This window comes from Spea bombifrons, chromosome 9 (genome assembly GCF_027358695.1).
Source record: "Spea bombifrons isolate aSpeBom1 chromosome 9, aSpeBom1.2.pri, whole genome shotgun sequence".
In the NCBI taxonomy this organism is placed as follows: domain Eukaryota; kingdom Metazoa; phylum Chordata; class Amphibia; order Anura; family Pelobatidae; genus Spea; species Spea bombifrons.
The window spans coordinates 16,291,993-16,306,992 of NC_071095.1; the positions used below are offsets into that span (position 1 = coordinate 16,291,993).

At 52.5% G+C, this 15,000-nt stretch overlaps 2 protein-coding genes across 3 annotated transcripts in view; both read left to right on the top strand.

Moving 5' to 3' along the window:
* Positions 1 to 1,193: 1,193 nt before the first annotated feature.
* On the top strand, positions 1,194 to 5,560 carry FDPS (farnesyl diphosphate synthase). 2 transcript variants are annotated; one of them, XM_053474704.1, is made up of 10 exons: positions 1,194 to 1,375; positions 3,159 to 3,284; positions 3,363 to 3,503; positions 3,636 to 3,716; positions 3,837 to 3,959; positions 4,072 to 4,160; positions 4,315 to 4,387; positions 4,529 to 4,606; positions 4,729 to 4,863; positions 5,009 to 5,560. In XM_053474704.1, exons 1-10 carry the CDS (start codon positions 1,250 to 1,252, stop codon positions 5,207 to 5,209), a joined length of 1,173 nt encoding a protein of 390 aa, XP_053330679.1. In that variant the 5' UTR covers positions 1,194 to 1,249; the 3' UTR covers positions 5,210 to 5,560. The 2 variants fall into 2 exon arrangements, with proteins under 2 accessions (XP_053330679.1, XP_053330680.1); XM_053474705.1 differs by having other exon boundaries at positions 1,315 to 1,430.
* A 4,893-nt stretch (positions 5,561 to 10,453) lies between these two features.
* Positions 10,454 to 15,000, top strand: part of RUSC1 (RUN and SH3 domain containing 1) — a 28,439-nt gene continuing 23,892 nt past the window's right edge. The window contains exons 1-2 of the mRNA XM_053474335.1: positions 10,454 to 12,145; positions 13,496 to 13,879. Coding sequence (XP_053330310.1) covers positions 10,570 to 12,145; positions 13,496 to 13,879 — 1,960 coding nt within the window. The 5' untranslated portion in view covers positions 10,454 to 10,569. The remainder of the gene's footprint in view (positions 12,146 to 13,495; positions 13,880 to 15,000) is intronic.

Below are 15,000 nucleotides of genomic sequence, written 5' to 3' on the forward strand. Positions count from 1 at the left end.
CAATATATAGTCCCATACGATATACTATGAGGCACACACAATACATAGAACCATATTGTATAATACATAAAAGGCACACACAATCAATAGCCCCATATACATACATACCGTGTAGTATATACATACTACAGGGGGGCAGACCTGGTATATAGCCTCTTACTGTATGGTCTATAGGGGGGGGGGGCAGACCCAGTATATAGCCTCTTACTGTATGGTCTATAGGGGGTCTGGTATATAGCTTCTTACTGTATGGTCTATGGGGGGGGATGCAGACCCGGTATATAGCCTCTTACTGTATGGTCTATGGGGGGGTGCAGACCCGGTATATAGACTCTTACTGTATGGTCTATGGGGGGGGTACAGACCCGGTATATAGCCTCTTACTGTATGGTCTATGGGGGGGGGCAGACCCGGTATATAAATTCTTACTGTATGGTCTATGGGGAGGGCAGACCCGGTATATAAACGCTTACTGTATGGTCTATGGGGGGGGATGCAGACCCGGTATATAAATTCTTACTGTATGGTCTATGGGGAGGGCAGACCCGGTATATAAACGCTTACTGTATGGTCTATGGGGGGGTGCAGACCCGGTATATAGCCTCTTACTGTATGGTCTATGGGGGGGGTGCAGACCCGGTATATAGCCTCTTACTGTATGGTCTATGGGGGGGGGTGCAGACCCGGTATATAGCCTCTTACTGTATGGTCTATAGGGGGGCTGGTATATAGCCTCTTACTGTATGGTCTATAGGGGGGGGGCAGACCCGGTATATAAACGCTTACTGTATGGTCTATGGGGGGGGGGGATGGAGACCCGGTATATAAACGCTTACTGTATGGTCTATGGGGGGGTGGTGCAGACCCGGTATATAGCCTCTTACTGTATGGTCTATGGGGGGGGCAGACCCGGTATATAAACGCTTACTGTATGGTCTATGGGGGGGGTGCAGACCCGGTATATAGCCTCTTACTGTATGGTCTATGGGGGGGGTGCAGACCCGGTATATAGCCTCTTACTGTATGGTCTATGGGGGGGGTGCAGACCCGGTATATAGCCTCTTACTGTATGGTCTATAGGGGGGGCTGGTATATAGCCTCTTACTGGTGGAGGAGACTCGTACGGTAAGAGGTATATAGGGTCCATAGCCCCTCCCATCAGATGGGCTTCTTACTGTCGCCAGGGCAGCGGCTGACGTAATAGGGCGGCTCCTGGACGATGCGTGAGGAGACTCCGGGGTAGCTCCCGATGTGGCTCCGCCTGTTGAGAGCCGCCGGGACCGGGTTCCGCCCCTTATCGGTTGGAAGATCCCCGCCCGTTATCCGGTACCGGCGAGCGCAGCTGACGGGTGCGGAGGCGCCGAGCCAATGCCGGGTGGGTGATCTATACCGCCACTTCCGGTCATGGGAGGGACCTCCGCCCAGGGGCAGTAAGAGACATTAACCCTGTACCGGAGCAAACCATGCTAATGATCCCCTCTGACCAGCCTGACCAGTCCCTCTGTCGCCCCAAATCCCTCTGCCTCATTTTTCTAGGGAGGGGTAAGGATGGGGATGGTGCCTCTGCCCCCGTTACTAAAACACATGCGCATGTGGGCACACAGACACGCTCTTACACCGTACACTTACACGCTATACCCCGACGCCCAGCGACACACGCTCACACGCTCTTACACCGTACACTAACACGCTATACCCCGACGCCCAGCGACACACGCTCACACGCTCTTACACCGTACACTTACACGCTATACCCCGACACACACACACACACACACACGCTCTTACACCGTACACTTACACGCTATACCCCGATGCCCAGCGACACACGCACACACACGCTCTTACACCGTACACTTACACGCTATACCCCGACACACACACACGCTCTTACACCGTACACTTACACGCTATACCCCGACGCCCAGCGACACACGCACACACACGCTCTTACACCGTACACTTACACGCTATACCCCGACGCCCAGCGATACACGCGCACACACACGCTCTTACACCGTTCACTTACACACTATACCCCGACGCCCAGCGATACACGCACACACGCTCTTACACCGTACACTAACACGCTATACCCCGACGCCCAGCGACACACACACACGCTCTTACACCGTACACTTACACGCTATACCCCGACGCCCAGCGACACACACACACGCTCTTACACCGTACACTTACACGCTATACCCCGACGCCCAGCGACACACACACACACACGCTATACCCCGACGCCCAGCGATACACACACACACACACGCTCTTACACCGTACACTTACACGCTATACCCCGACGCCCAGCAATACACACACACACACGCTCTTACACCATACACTTACACGCTATACCCCGACGCCCAGCGACACACACACGTTTTTACACCGTACACTTACACGCTTTACCCTGACGCCCAGCGACACACACACACGCTCTTACACCGTACACTTACACGCTATACCCCGACACCCAGCGACACACACACACGCTCTTACACCATACACTTACATGCTATACCCCGACGCCCAGCGATACACGCACACGCTCTTACACCATACACTTACACGCTATACCCCGACGCCCAGCGACACACACACGCTCTTGCACCGTACACTTACACGCTATACCCCGACACACACACACACACACACGCTCTTACACCGTACACTTACACGCTATACCCCGACGCCCAGCGATACACGCACACGCTCTTACACCATACACTTACACGCTATACCCCGACACCCAGCGACACACACACACGCTCTTACACCATACACTTACATGCTATACCCCGACGCCCAGCGATACACGCACACGCTCTTACACCGTATACCCCGACGCCCAGCGATACACACACACACGCTCTTACACCGTACCCTTACACGCTATACCCCGACGCCCAGCGACACACACACGCTCTTCCTCCCCTTTACCACCTGCATTACAGTCTCAATACATACCTGCCCGGTGTCCCTGTTTACTTTAGTCAGCCCCTCTTTCCTAGGGGTTTGGGGGTACGACAGCCGTGTATAGATCAGCAGTACTTCCGTTATTGGTTTGTAACGGGAGAGATCGCGGGATGTAACGGGATAGCTGGTCGGCACGGCTCCGGTAACGCGCGGCTGCTTCTCCTCCACAGGCGGCCACCATGACCTCCGACCAATCCTTGCAAGAGTTCAGCGCGTACTTTGAGCAGATTGTGACGGATCTGACCGCCGAGCGGCAGCATCCCGAGGTGGGAGATGCGGTTTCCCGATTGAAAGAGGTGAGCGGCCGGGGCGTTATGGTGTGGCTCTGGTGCGGGGTCTCGTTCCGGGGGTAAACGTGCTGTGTGTGTCGGCAGGTTCTGGAGTATAACACCCCTGGTGGGAAATGCAATCGGGGAATGGCTGTGCTGGCCTCCTACAGAGAGCTGGTCGGACCTGAGCTGCAGAAGGACGGCAACCTGCAGAGGGCGCTGGCTGTGGGCTGGTGCGTGGAGCTCGTAAGTACCCGGGCCGGGGGGCAGGAGAAAGCGACGAGCTCCGGGGAGGCGGGCGGCTATCACGGGGGCCCTGACTTTCTGAGAAAAACCTCATTTCTGCCCTGACCGACGGTCCTTGTCTCCTCGATGCAGCTCCAAGCCTTCTTCTTGGTGGCCGATGATATAATGGACAACTCTGTGACCCGCCGAGGGCAGCCCTGCTGGTACAAGAAGGTGAGTTCACACACCGGCTGTTAACGGGGGTCTGTGCTGGTGTGGCGGGAGAGCCATTAATGGGGGTCTGTGTTGGTATGACGGGAGAGCCGTTAACGGGGGTCTGTGTTCACGTGACAGGAGGGCATCGCGCTGGATGCCGTTAACGACGCCTTTCTGCTCGAGTCGTGCATTTATCGCCTGCTGAAGACATATTGCCGCGGGCAGCCCTACTACCTCAGTCTCCTGGAGCTCTTTTTGGAGGTGAGTGCAGCGCGGTGGGGAGCGAGTCACATTCATGCCACGGGGGGCATCTGGCGTTTCGAGCGGGAGGACTGTCTGGATCCGAAGCTGACTCCTAATTCTCCACCCGCAGGTCTCCTACCAGACGGAGCTGGGCCAGGCTCTGGATTTAATCACGGCTCAACCAGGGAAAGTGGATTTAAACAGATATACGGAGACGAGGTGAGGTCCCGGAGAAGCTTCCAGCACGGTGGGGAGAGGGCACTGTGTAATGTCCTAAGCGCGAGGCCTGGGGTCCTGCTGTCCAAAATGGCGGGGGGGGGCATGGCTGGGGTGCTTTGACTGCATGTGACTCCGGCCTCGTCTTCTCCCGCAGGTACAAATCCATTGTGAAATTTAAGACGGCGTTTTATTCCTTCTATCTGCCCGTAGCTGCCGCCATGTACATGGTGAGTTGGAAGACGCGTCGCAGGCGTAAAGCCGGCTTACTGTACTGTAAAGTAAATCTCTTTATAAGTGCGTACTCTATACGGAAGCGCGTGGCGTCTCTGGGTCAGCCTCATCTCCTGTTTGTCGCTCTTCTGTCGTAGGCTGGAATAGACGGTGAGGAGGAGCACAAGAGTGCGAAAACCATCCTGCTGGAAATGGGGGAGTTCTTTCAGATTCAGGTAGGTGTGATGGGCGATGGCCGGCTGCGAGATGAGACTGCATGTATGAGAAGTCATGTTTACGGGGAGAGGGGGAGCCGTGAGGCGGCTGTCATGTTCTTCCTCGGTCTCTTCCATGGCAGGACGATTATCTGGACTGTTTTGGAGACCCCAGCGTGACGGGGAAGATCGGGACCGACATCCAGGACAACAAGTGTGGTTGGCTGGTGGTAGAGGCGTTACGAAGAGTGACCCCCGAGCAGAGGAAAATCCTAGAGGTACAGAACCATACCTGGGTGCAGCTTTGGGGTGAAAGGAAGAAGCGCTGCCCAATGGGGCCCGGCCTAAAAGCTTGTCTGGGGCCGGGTAAACACCGTTCGGTCCTAGCGGTCCAGCCTGTTAACTCTTGTAATGTACTCCTAGGAGAACTACGGGCAGCATGACATGGAGAAGGTGCAGAAGGTGAAGCAGCTCTACGAGGACCTGGATCTGCCTTCAGTCTACAGACGGTACGAAGAAGACAGTTACCAGCACCTGCAGCTCCTCATCTCCCAGCATGCAAACGGACTCTCCAAGGAAATCTTCAACGGCCTGGCACGCAAGATCTACAAACGGCAGAAGTGAGATGCCCGCCGTGGCACGCGGTCCACGCATCGCCACGGGACTGGCCTTTTTATTGTCAGAGACCTGAGCCTCCAGAGGAGAGGCTGGAAGGGTAACGACTGCCCCTCATGCAGGAGGCAGGATCGACTCGGCCGCGTCTTATTAAACGAACAAAAGCAGGGGCCGTTAGCTGGGCAGAAAGCTGTTATCGGGGGTACCGCGTCCGGCCGCGCGGCTCCGCTCCCATCGGCGTGCCGCTGCAGAGCTTTCTATGAGAGCGTTACGGGTCGGCTTCGAGCGCACACCCAAGTGTTAATCCACGGTGCGTTGTGTGTTTCTGTTAAACATGCCAGTAAACATACTTGGGAATTAGTCACGTGGTTTGTGTAGTTAATGTAAGATGGCGTGCTTCACCTCCTAAGGATTGCAGGGGGGCATTACTGTTACTGCTGGGGCATTACTGTTACTGCTGGGGCAGCACCACATTTTCAAAAAAGGGGACAGAAACAAAGTATTTCGATGATGGCTCCCAGCGCTCAGCTCTGGCCCTCAGGCCATGACCGTGTACCCCGGGGCCTGCACTGCATGTTACACATCATATGATACATCATATGACTTTGCACCCAACGGCCGTCACCGTTCTCAGTTTTACACGTCACGCTTCGGACCCTTAGCGATTTCTCTCTGAGGCGGCGGATAATAAAGCAGATCAGACTCGCCCTCATGTTTGGCCCTGAGGCTTCACTCACACGTAACAGATCTGACGACAGGACAAGCTACATGACGAGAAAAAACAAAATCCATACGGCTCGGAACCTCCAATAACCATAAATAACATATATATAATATACAGTGTGCTGATCCATACATCAAGGCTCGCTTACACGCACTTTACTAATCTCCCTGCTCTGGCCTCCCCTCCCCTCCCCTCCCTTCTCTCCTGGATGCTGGGCAGCCTCCCCTCCACTCTGATCCCTTCTCTCCTGGATGCTGGGCAGCCTCCCCTCCCCGGACCCTCCTCATATGGATGCTGGGCAGCCTCCCCTCCTTCACTGGATGCTGGGTAGCCTCCCCTCCCATCTGATCCCTTCTCTACTGGATGCTGGACCCTCCTCATATGGATGCTGGGCTGTTAGGGATTTTAATGAGACAAAATAGGTAAAGCAATATTTTATCCACATGCAAAATAACGACGCTACCAAATATTGCGGTACCACATCCACAATATTAATTTTAGGAGACACCCTATATTTTATCTCCGATCCTAAATCCTTTCAGATCGCTGAAAATTATAATTCAAATCAGATATATATCACAATGATAATCAATCAAAAATATTATTTATTGTGAATACAATTTATAAAATATCTATATGAGTCACACAGTGCATGATATAAAAGAGAAAATTCTTAAAACATGTCAAATTGCAGTATATCCAAATACAGTATATTATCGAGAGTTATCAATATGAATCACTACTTTATGAGTCTAACACACAATTAATTTCCATCCCACTCAGCAACCAAAATAATAATAATCAGGGCAGTAATAAAAAGATCACTAACTCTATTTATATATTAGTTCAACTAATATAACAAATTAAAATAATTTAATAACGTCTAAGAGTATTAGTGAAGTTCCTAATAGATGCAAATAATGTCAAACTCCATCTACAGGTAAAAATACCTTTTCATTATTGTTATTATCACGGGTTATAAGCTGCAGTCTCACAAGCCGTCATATACAATAATGCAATATAGTACTTCCCAGAAACAGGGAATTCTATATGAAGACAAAATTCACCTCTATTCAGAATAATAAAACAATTATAATTACCACCACTTGTTGCTGTTGTCCCACCGGTCCTTGTAGAAATTAATCCAGGTTCATTGGCAAGAAATAAAGTGGAAAAAAAATATAACTTACTAAAAGTTATAGAGGTTAGAACTCAAAGTAACTCCAAGAGTGAAATATGGTGCCAGGATCTTAAGATTCCAATTCTCTGGGGTAAATTGAAATGAGTCCGTCAGGGTCCGTCTTGTTCCAGGGTGCGTTTTTAAGGTGAGTTCTTAAGGTGAGTCCCTAAATTATTAAAGACATAAGCTTTTAAAGACGGGGCTTATTATCAAAGCCTCCACCTCTTGGTTGGAATTCTCCAATCATAACGGTGGGTTTCACCCATTATAATTAGGACTTTTACTCATATTTACACCGTTGTAATTTCTTAATTTACCTCCGAGAGACGCTCTGGTCTAAGAAATAACTTAAGACCGTTACATATGTGTTTGGAATTCATCCATGGTCACCTTATCTTTGGATGTTACCTGCTAGATAGTAAATCAGGTCTTTGTAGTCACGTACCTCCTAGGTAGTAAATTAGGTTTTGGGGGTCTTACGACGTATCCCCCATCCCAATTTACATTCCTAAGGATATGCAGTGTCTACTCCTTAACTTTCTCATGGAAGATAACATTCATAGGATCATATATACTGAATACTTCTTTGTTCTTAATTATAAAGGGAACAAAGACAAAAAGAAATAATCATTATATGATTAAGTAAAATAAAATGGCTCTGACTCCATTTTGTGCTCATGTAAAATACAGAATATATAGAATTCATGTTTTCTATCATAAAATATCTGACAGGGCAGCCTCCCCTCCCTGGTCCCTCCAATCCTGGGCAGCCTCCCCTCACCGGTCCTGCCTCTCTTAGATGCTGGGCAGCCTCCCTTCCCTGATCCCTCTTAATCTGGATGCTGGGCAGCCTCCCCTCCCTGGACCCTTCTCTCCTGGAGGCAGGGCAGACTCCCCTGCCTGGTCCCTCCTCTCCTGGATGCTGGGCAGTCTCCCCTCCCTGGTCCCTCCTCTCCTGGATGCTGGGCAGCCTCCCATCCCCTCCCTGGTCCCTCCTCTCCTGGATGCTGGGCACCCTCCCCCTCCCCCTCCCTGGTCCCTTCTCTCCTGGATGCTGGGCAGCCTCCCCCTCCCTGGTCCCTTCTCTCCTGGATGCTGGGCAGCCTCCCCTCCCTGGTCCCTCCTCTCCTGGATGCTGGGCAGCCTCCCCTCCCTGGTCCCTCCTCTCCTGGATGCTGGGCAGCCTCCCCTGCCTGGTCCCTCCTCTCCTGGATGCTGGGCAGCCTCCCCTCCCTGGTCCCTTCTCTCCTGGACGCTGGGCAGCCTCCCCCTCCCTGGTCCCTCCTCTCCTGGATGCTGGGCACCCTCCCCCTCCCCGGTCCCTCCTCTCCTGGATGCTGGGCAGCCTCCCCTCCCTGGTCCCTTCTCTCCTGGATGCTGGGCAGCCTCCCCTCCCTGGTCCCTCCTCTCCTGGATGCTGGGCAGCCTCCCCTGCCTGGTCCCTCCTCTCCTGGATGCTGGGCAGCCTCCCCTCCCTGGTCCCTCCTCTCATGGATGCTGGGCAGCCTCCCCTCCCCGGTCCCTCCTCTCCTGGATGCTGGGCAGCCTTCCCTCCCCCATCCCTCCTCATATGGATGCTGGGCAGCCTCCCCTCCCTGGTCCCTCCTCATATGGATGCTGGGCAGAAGAGATATTTTGAGGCTGTCACAGCAGCTCCAAGATCTCCAGGTAGGTGATCTCTCCCATTACCCCAGTGAAGGGCAGATGGTAACGGTGGATAATGGTGCCTGATAATAACAGGGGAGACTGAGACATGGGTGGATGGGTAGGAACCGATTACTGTCTGCAGTCTGGTGGGAATGGGAGACAGTTAGTGCGGACAATCTGTGCATACCATTCTTTGTATAGAGAGGGGAAGGGGCAGAAAGAGTCTCCATAGGGGGGGTGCAGGCTGGAGGGTGCATTGCAGTAACTGCAGTGAGGTAATCGCACATCACCACTGCTCTGCATTCAGCATCCACCCTGCTCCCGGGGTAGGACATTTCTACCACCATCACTGGAAGACGGAAGGAGGCTGACCGGTGATCCACATAATGAAAGCAGCGGCAGGGTGGTGGAGATTGGGCGAGGGGGAGGAGGGCAGGGTAAAGAGGCACATGAGGAGGATGGAGGGACCAGTGATGGGGAAGAGGCCAGCGATGACAGGTTGAGAAGGCAGTGGAAGATGGAAGAAAGTGATGGAAAGGAAAAGGGGGGGAAAGGACATAAAGTGGAGAGGCTTCCGGGTGTGATTACGGAGGATTGGCACACTCCACCTCGGGTACGACATCTACCATGTATTACAAATGCCCAAATCATTATGGGGGCTGCACTAAAAGACGCTCTAATGTGCTTTCATGGTGCTTTCCTGACCCGTCCATGCAAGGATTACTAGTACATTCATACAAACGTAAGCACATTTACACCTCGTAATCATCATTAAACCTCCACCATAACCTTGTAATCACCACCAAGCCTCCACCATAACCTTGTAATCACCACCAAGCCTCCATCATAACCTCGTAATCATCACCAAGCCTCCAACATAACCTTGTAATCATCACCAAGCCTCCATCATAACCTTGTAATCATAACCAAGCGTCCGTTATAACCTCTTAATCATCACCAAGCCTCCAACATAACCTTGTAATCATCACCAAGTGTCCATAACCTCCTAATCATCACCAAGCCTCCAACATAACCTCGAAATCATCACCAAGTGTCCATAACCTCGTAATCATCACCAAGCCTCCAACATAACCTCATAATCATCACCAAGTGTCCATAACCTCGTAATCATCACCAAGCCTCCAACATAACCTCGAAATCATCACCAAGTGTCCATAACCTCGTAATCCTCACAAAACGTCCATCACCCTGTTAATTTCACAAAAGCCCTCACACCCCTTACCCCCACCGTACAGTCATCTGCTCCACCATTGAATCTGATGGGGGATTTAAACATGCATGGGATAGGCATATGGCTCCCGAATCTAAGACAAGACCAATGACTGATTTCGGTTTAAGCCCTTACAGCTAGAGCCAACAGGGTTTCTATGTGACTAAAATGGTCGTCATTCATCAGACATGGGTTGTGGTTTCGTCTGTGTGTCGGTCTAACGCTGTATCTCTGTGAGTAGAACGCTAATGTTGAGTACAGACTGATCTGTGCGCTGCGTGTCAGACCAGTTGTCCTCTCTTCATTTTCGCATGGCTTTCCTAGGGTGCCACTTCTGAATCCTGGCTTTCTGTGTACCCCTGACACTGCTTGTTTCTGATCCTCTGTTCTGCAGGTTTGCGTCCAGGAGACATCCTAGAAACACGTGTCCAGAGAAGCTGCACTGCAGTCAGCATCAGTGATGGACGCAATGTAGAAGTCCGAGCCTGGGCAGTGTCCATGTTGCCATCATGACAGAGTAACTGTCCCAAAAGTTTAAGAGAGACCCGGAGACATACCGCATCAGGGCTGTCTGGATATCCAAAGCCATGCTAGCTCCACGAAACGCCCTTGTGAGCAACCTAAATTTTGTGCACCTCCAGCATGTCTCGCTTGGTGTGCACCTCTCTCTGCGACCCGAGCTTAAGGAAAGTCCTGTCACCACCGACCCCGGCGAGGGAGGATTAACCGGAAGCCATCACACCTGGAAGGGCACGACACACGCCACTCAGGTCGATGCCAATTCCAATGACCCGTCAGTCCCGTGCCAGTGCTGTGACAAGCACCTCGGGCAGGTGGGCACGTGGCTGGGCAGCTCTCGACACATTTTGGAAGCAAATGTCAGCGAGGAGACATTGTCCCCGTGTAACGCGCCGGGCAGCCCCCTTTCCCCCTCTTCACCTTTTTCAGACAGCAGCAGCTCCTCCGATTTCTCGTTTGATGAGTCCCCCTCCTCAATGTGTTTTAAAGAATTTTCGCAGCAGGAAGGGCCTGGATCTCCCGATGAACAGCCTGCTATCATCCCGCTGGATGCAGCCGGCGAGGGGCATGTTTCGCCAACACAGCAGCTCTACGAGTCGCCCACATCCGGGGATGTTTCTGCCGTCACTAACACAAAAACAAATCCTATCACCCCCCAGCCCTCCCTGAACATTAAAGACCACAAAGTAGACTCCAAACTTGTCCCACTTAAGGATAGCGGGCCGGGTGATGCCTTGGATGCTAATTCTAATGCTATACCACAGGGTCACCCTGATAAGACGCTGCCTAGCGGATATGTGGACTGCGACAAAAAAGTGCAGCAAAAGGCAGAGGGACAAGACAGCAAAAATGCAAATGTGGCTGCCAGCCATGGAGTTGCCACCAATGCCAATTGGCTTTTTGGGGCAGATGATGAGCTCCTGCCAGGGTTGCCCTCAGGAGCTAACTCCGAACAGAGTCATAGGAAGAATATCACCTCATTCAATGAGCTGGCTCAAAAAAGGAGGCGAAGCACGGGATGGCAGCCAGCTCCACAGGCAAGGCGAGACAAGAGTGACTGGTTAATCATATTCTCGCCCGACAGAGAGCACCCACCGGTCAACAAACTGACAACCACGGCCTTCTACCGCCAAGTCGGTGGGCAACACATTCCGGCAGCACCTGCAGGCAAGGAGGTCACCACCTTCCGGGAATTAAAGTATCGCAACGAACTTATTAAGCAGAATAATCAGCAGGCAAAAGCCCAGACCACGGGAGAAAGAGGGCTTCAAAACCCAACTGCTCGAAACGTGGGGGAAACGGAAAGGCAACCAAAGGGTGTGCAAACAGGTCTCCAAAAGGTGGAAGGAGGGAAAGAGCCCCATGATCTGGGTAAAGATGTCCCCAAAGACAATAATGCTGAAAAGTCATCTCTAAGCCACGCTATAGGAGGAAGGCCAACACAGCACCAAGACCCAAAAAGAGGACACCTGTATGGCACAAGACCCCGCATACCGCGGTCCAGCATGAAGCAGCAACAGGAGGGGCTTCTCCAGCCTGCCATCAAAGAATGGCCCGGAACGGGGGAGGACAGAGCCCCACAGTCCACGGCAAAGCTTTACATCCGGGGAATGGCAGATGGTGGAGACACGAGAAGCAGGGAAGGTAAGAGACTGTATTATACTTGATATTAAGAAATGGGGATGGAGGAAAGGGTGTTAACAAGGCTGTTGGCCAAAAGAAGAGTGGGGAGAGTTAAACACAGAATTCACATGTCAACAGAATGTATTGGAAGTGAAATAACTCTGACATCACTAAACATATGAGATTATCCCACTGAACCACGGCACATCCTGCAAACCTAACGTCGCGTTCCACACGCCTTCGATTGCACGCACTGAGCGGCTCCGTGGCCTTCTGCCTAGTGGCCAGTTTCAGAGCAGGCGGCCGGACACATGGCACACCGTCCACGATCCGCGGTCTCTTCAGACACATCTGATCAAGAGTTCCTCTCAACATCAAAGGAAGGCTTAGGCAGGACATTTCTATCCTTGGAAGGAGTAGCCGACCCTGTGCCATTAGTTTTCCTAAAATGAAAGGCTTTAGTGAGCGGTTGCGATGTGTACTGGTGTGGCCCTTAGCGTCCCAGGCTGCCCTGCGGTCTGGTCCCACTTGAATAACGTATTACAGACTCTTTATCGCCCGGGTGTTGTTTGTCTTGATATTGGGACCTCGAATGGGGTGAGATGATAAGATGGTCCTGGGACAGTATTGTTCGGTCCACAATATTCCACGCAATTACTTGCAGAGCATTGCGTCTCAATGCTTAAGCCATGTTTGTCGTCATGTGCGCCAGCATTGCCCCATGTAGGTGCCCGTCCTCTGTGATCGGCATTGCCTCCTGGGGGCATTAGAAAGCCATATGAAATACACAGGTGAGGAGTCCGGGTGAGCTGCCCTCGTAGAGTTCTTGGCACCTGTAACTACTTGTGGAGATAAATAGGTTTCCAGCTACAGCCCCGGAGAGCGCATTTCACGGCATCGTCCGGAGCCTTTGAGGCGGATGGTCCGCTGGGCCATGAACTCGTCACTAGGCCTCGTTTAGATTGCACCACGAAGCACGCGCTGTCTCCGCGTGGAATCACTGTGTCCTCGGGCGACCCTGGTTCTCACAGGTGATCCCATAACGGGCTTTCACTCCCAATATGATGGCAGGGTCTTGTACTCCTACTCATTAAGTCAGACTAACAGTGACATTTCTCTCCAATCGCTGTACCCAACGCACCTCTCCCTTCTAACACGTGTGTCTCTCTCTCCCCTTATTCCAACCCCGCAATACCCGCTGCGTCTGACCCTCTCTACTGCGCATGGCCACTTAAACCCCGCTATCCACCTCTCTTTGTCTCCCCCTCTTTGCCTCACGTTTGCCCTCATGTTGTCCCTGTTCTCTGCTCTGGCCCCTGCCTACATCTGCGCCTTCTGAAATGGCCATGCCGTGGTGCTGGGGGATCCTAGGGGGTGCTCAGACCTATATACTAAAAACTGCCCCCCCTGACTTCTGCCCTCAGGCTATCCCCTCCCATCTACTTTTCCACCTTACTACTAACCAGAAGATGCTTTGCCCCAGTCCCCCTCTGCCACCTGCCAGCCTGGCCAATTCTAATACCTCCGCCATGGCCCTGCTGCCCCAGAGCCCCTGCAACCCCCTGCAGACGCTCCCCACTCGCATGTCCCCTTTAGGGGCTTTCTCCCCCCCACACAGGGGTCTGATCCCGCAGACGGACACACGTGACGTGTCTGTACTGCAGTCTCCGCTCTTTCCAAGGAAAAGGCTCATACCCGGACCGGCACCAGAGAGGGGACCGTCCCGCACTGCCGACAAGGACCCGCCGGGCACAGGTTAGGGGGCATTGGTACCTGCTCGAGGGGTGCGAGATTTCAGAGCAGCGCATTCACTTTGTATTTAGAAGAAGAAGAATAATGGGGTTTATTTACCCCGTTTAATTTATAAAGCCGTTTCCGGCTGTTTCTATACACATTATCGGGGCTTTTAGGGCTGTAGAACCCTGCGATACCCTCACACCCAGCAAACATTCTGACCTCCTAGAAGAGAGGGGGCATCAGGGGGAGGAGAGAGGGGCATCAGGGGAGGAGAGAGGGGCATCAGAGGAGAGGAGAAAGGGGCATGGAAGAGGGGGCACAGAGAGGGACTGTACAAACTAGGACATTTGGTAGATGTGCCCAATATTACAGGGAAAAACTGGTCCAACAATAACTCCCGAGACACACGAGTCCCTCGTCACCTTCTTACCCCTCAATTAAATGCCCCCCCACCAGTCAACTCCCTAATCTCCGTTAATTGCCACCCCTCCCCCAGACTGTGGTACATCCAGGAAGCAATAACAGAATGACTCTGATATTACAGCCGGGGCTGCTGACTGGCTGCACCGAGTCATGTGGACAAGCTCTCCAATCACAGTCAGAGATCTCACTCCACTAAGTGTACTGCAGCCCGGAGGCCACAGGGTCCTAGCTCTATTGGGTGAGGGTCTCAGACAGGCAGGGTGAGTGACAGGTCTGTGGGCCACCCTACTGCAGCTGTTACGTGGCAAAGGGGTTAATAGATTACAGTCCCCAACACAGTAATAACATGTAATGCAGGGGATATGATCACGCATTATCAGGACTGCGTTATCAGGACTGGTCAGACAGCGGCGGGTCTGTATGTAACGTATTATCAGGACTGGTCAGACAGCGGCGGGTCTGTATGTAATGTAGGGGATGTGACTGCGTTATCAGGACTGGTCAGACAGCGGCGGGTCTGTATGTAATGTGGGGGATGTGACTGCGTTATCAGGACTGGTCAGACAGCGGCGGGTCTGTATGTAATGTAGGGGATGTGACTGCGTTATCAGGACTGGTCAGACAGCGGCGGGTCTGTATGTAATGTAGAGGATGTGACTGCGTTATCAGGACTGGTCAGACAGCGGCGGGTCTGTATGTAATGTAGGGGATGTGAC

Excerpts from the sequence above, each read along its gene's own strand:
- FDPS (XM_053474704.1), top strand. The coding sequence starts at position 1,250 with ATGTGGCTCCGCCTGTTGAGAGCCGCCGGGACCGGGTTCCGCCCCTTA. Across the intron at positions 4,161-4,314 it reads AACAGATATACGGAGACGAG|GTACAAATCCATTGTGAAAT; the intron begins GTGAGGTCCCGG and ends CTTCTCCCGCAG. Across the intron at positions 4,388-4,528 it reads TAGCTGCCGCCATGTACATG|GCTGGAATAGACGGTGAGGA; the intron begins GTGAGTTGGAAG and ends CTTCTGTCGTAG.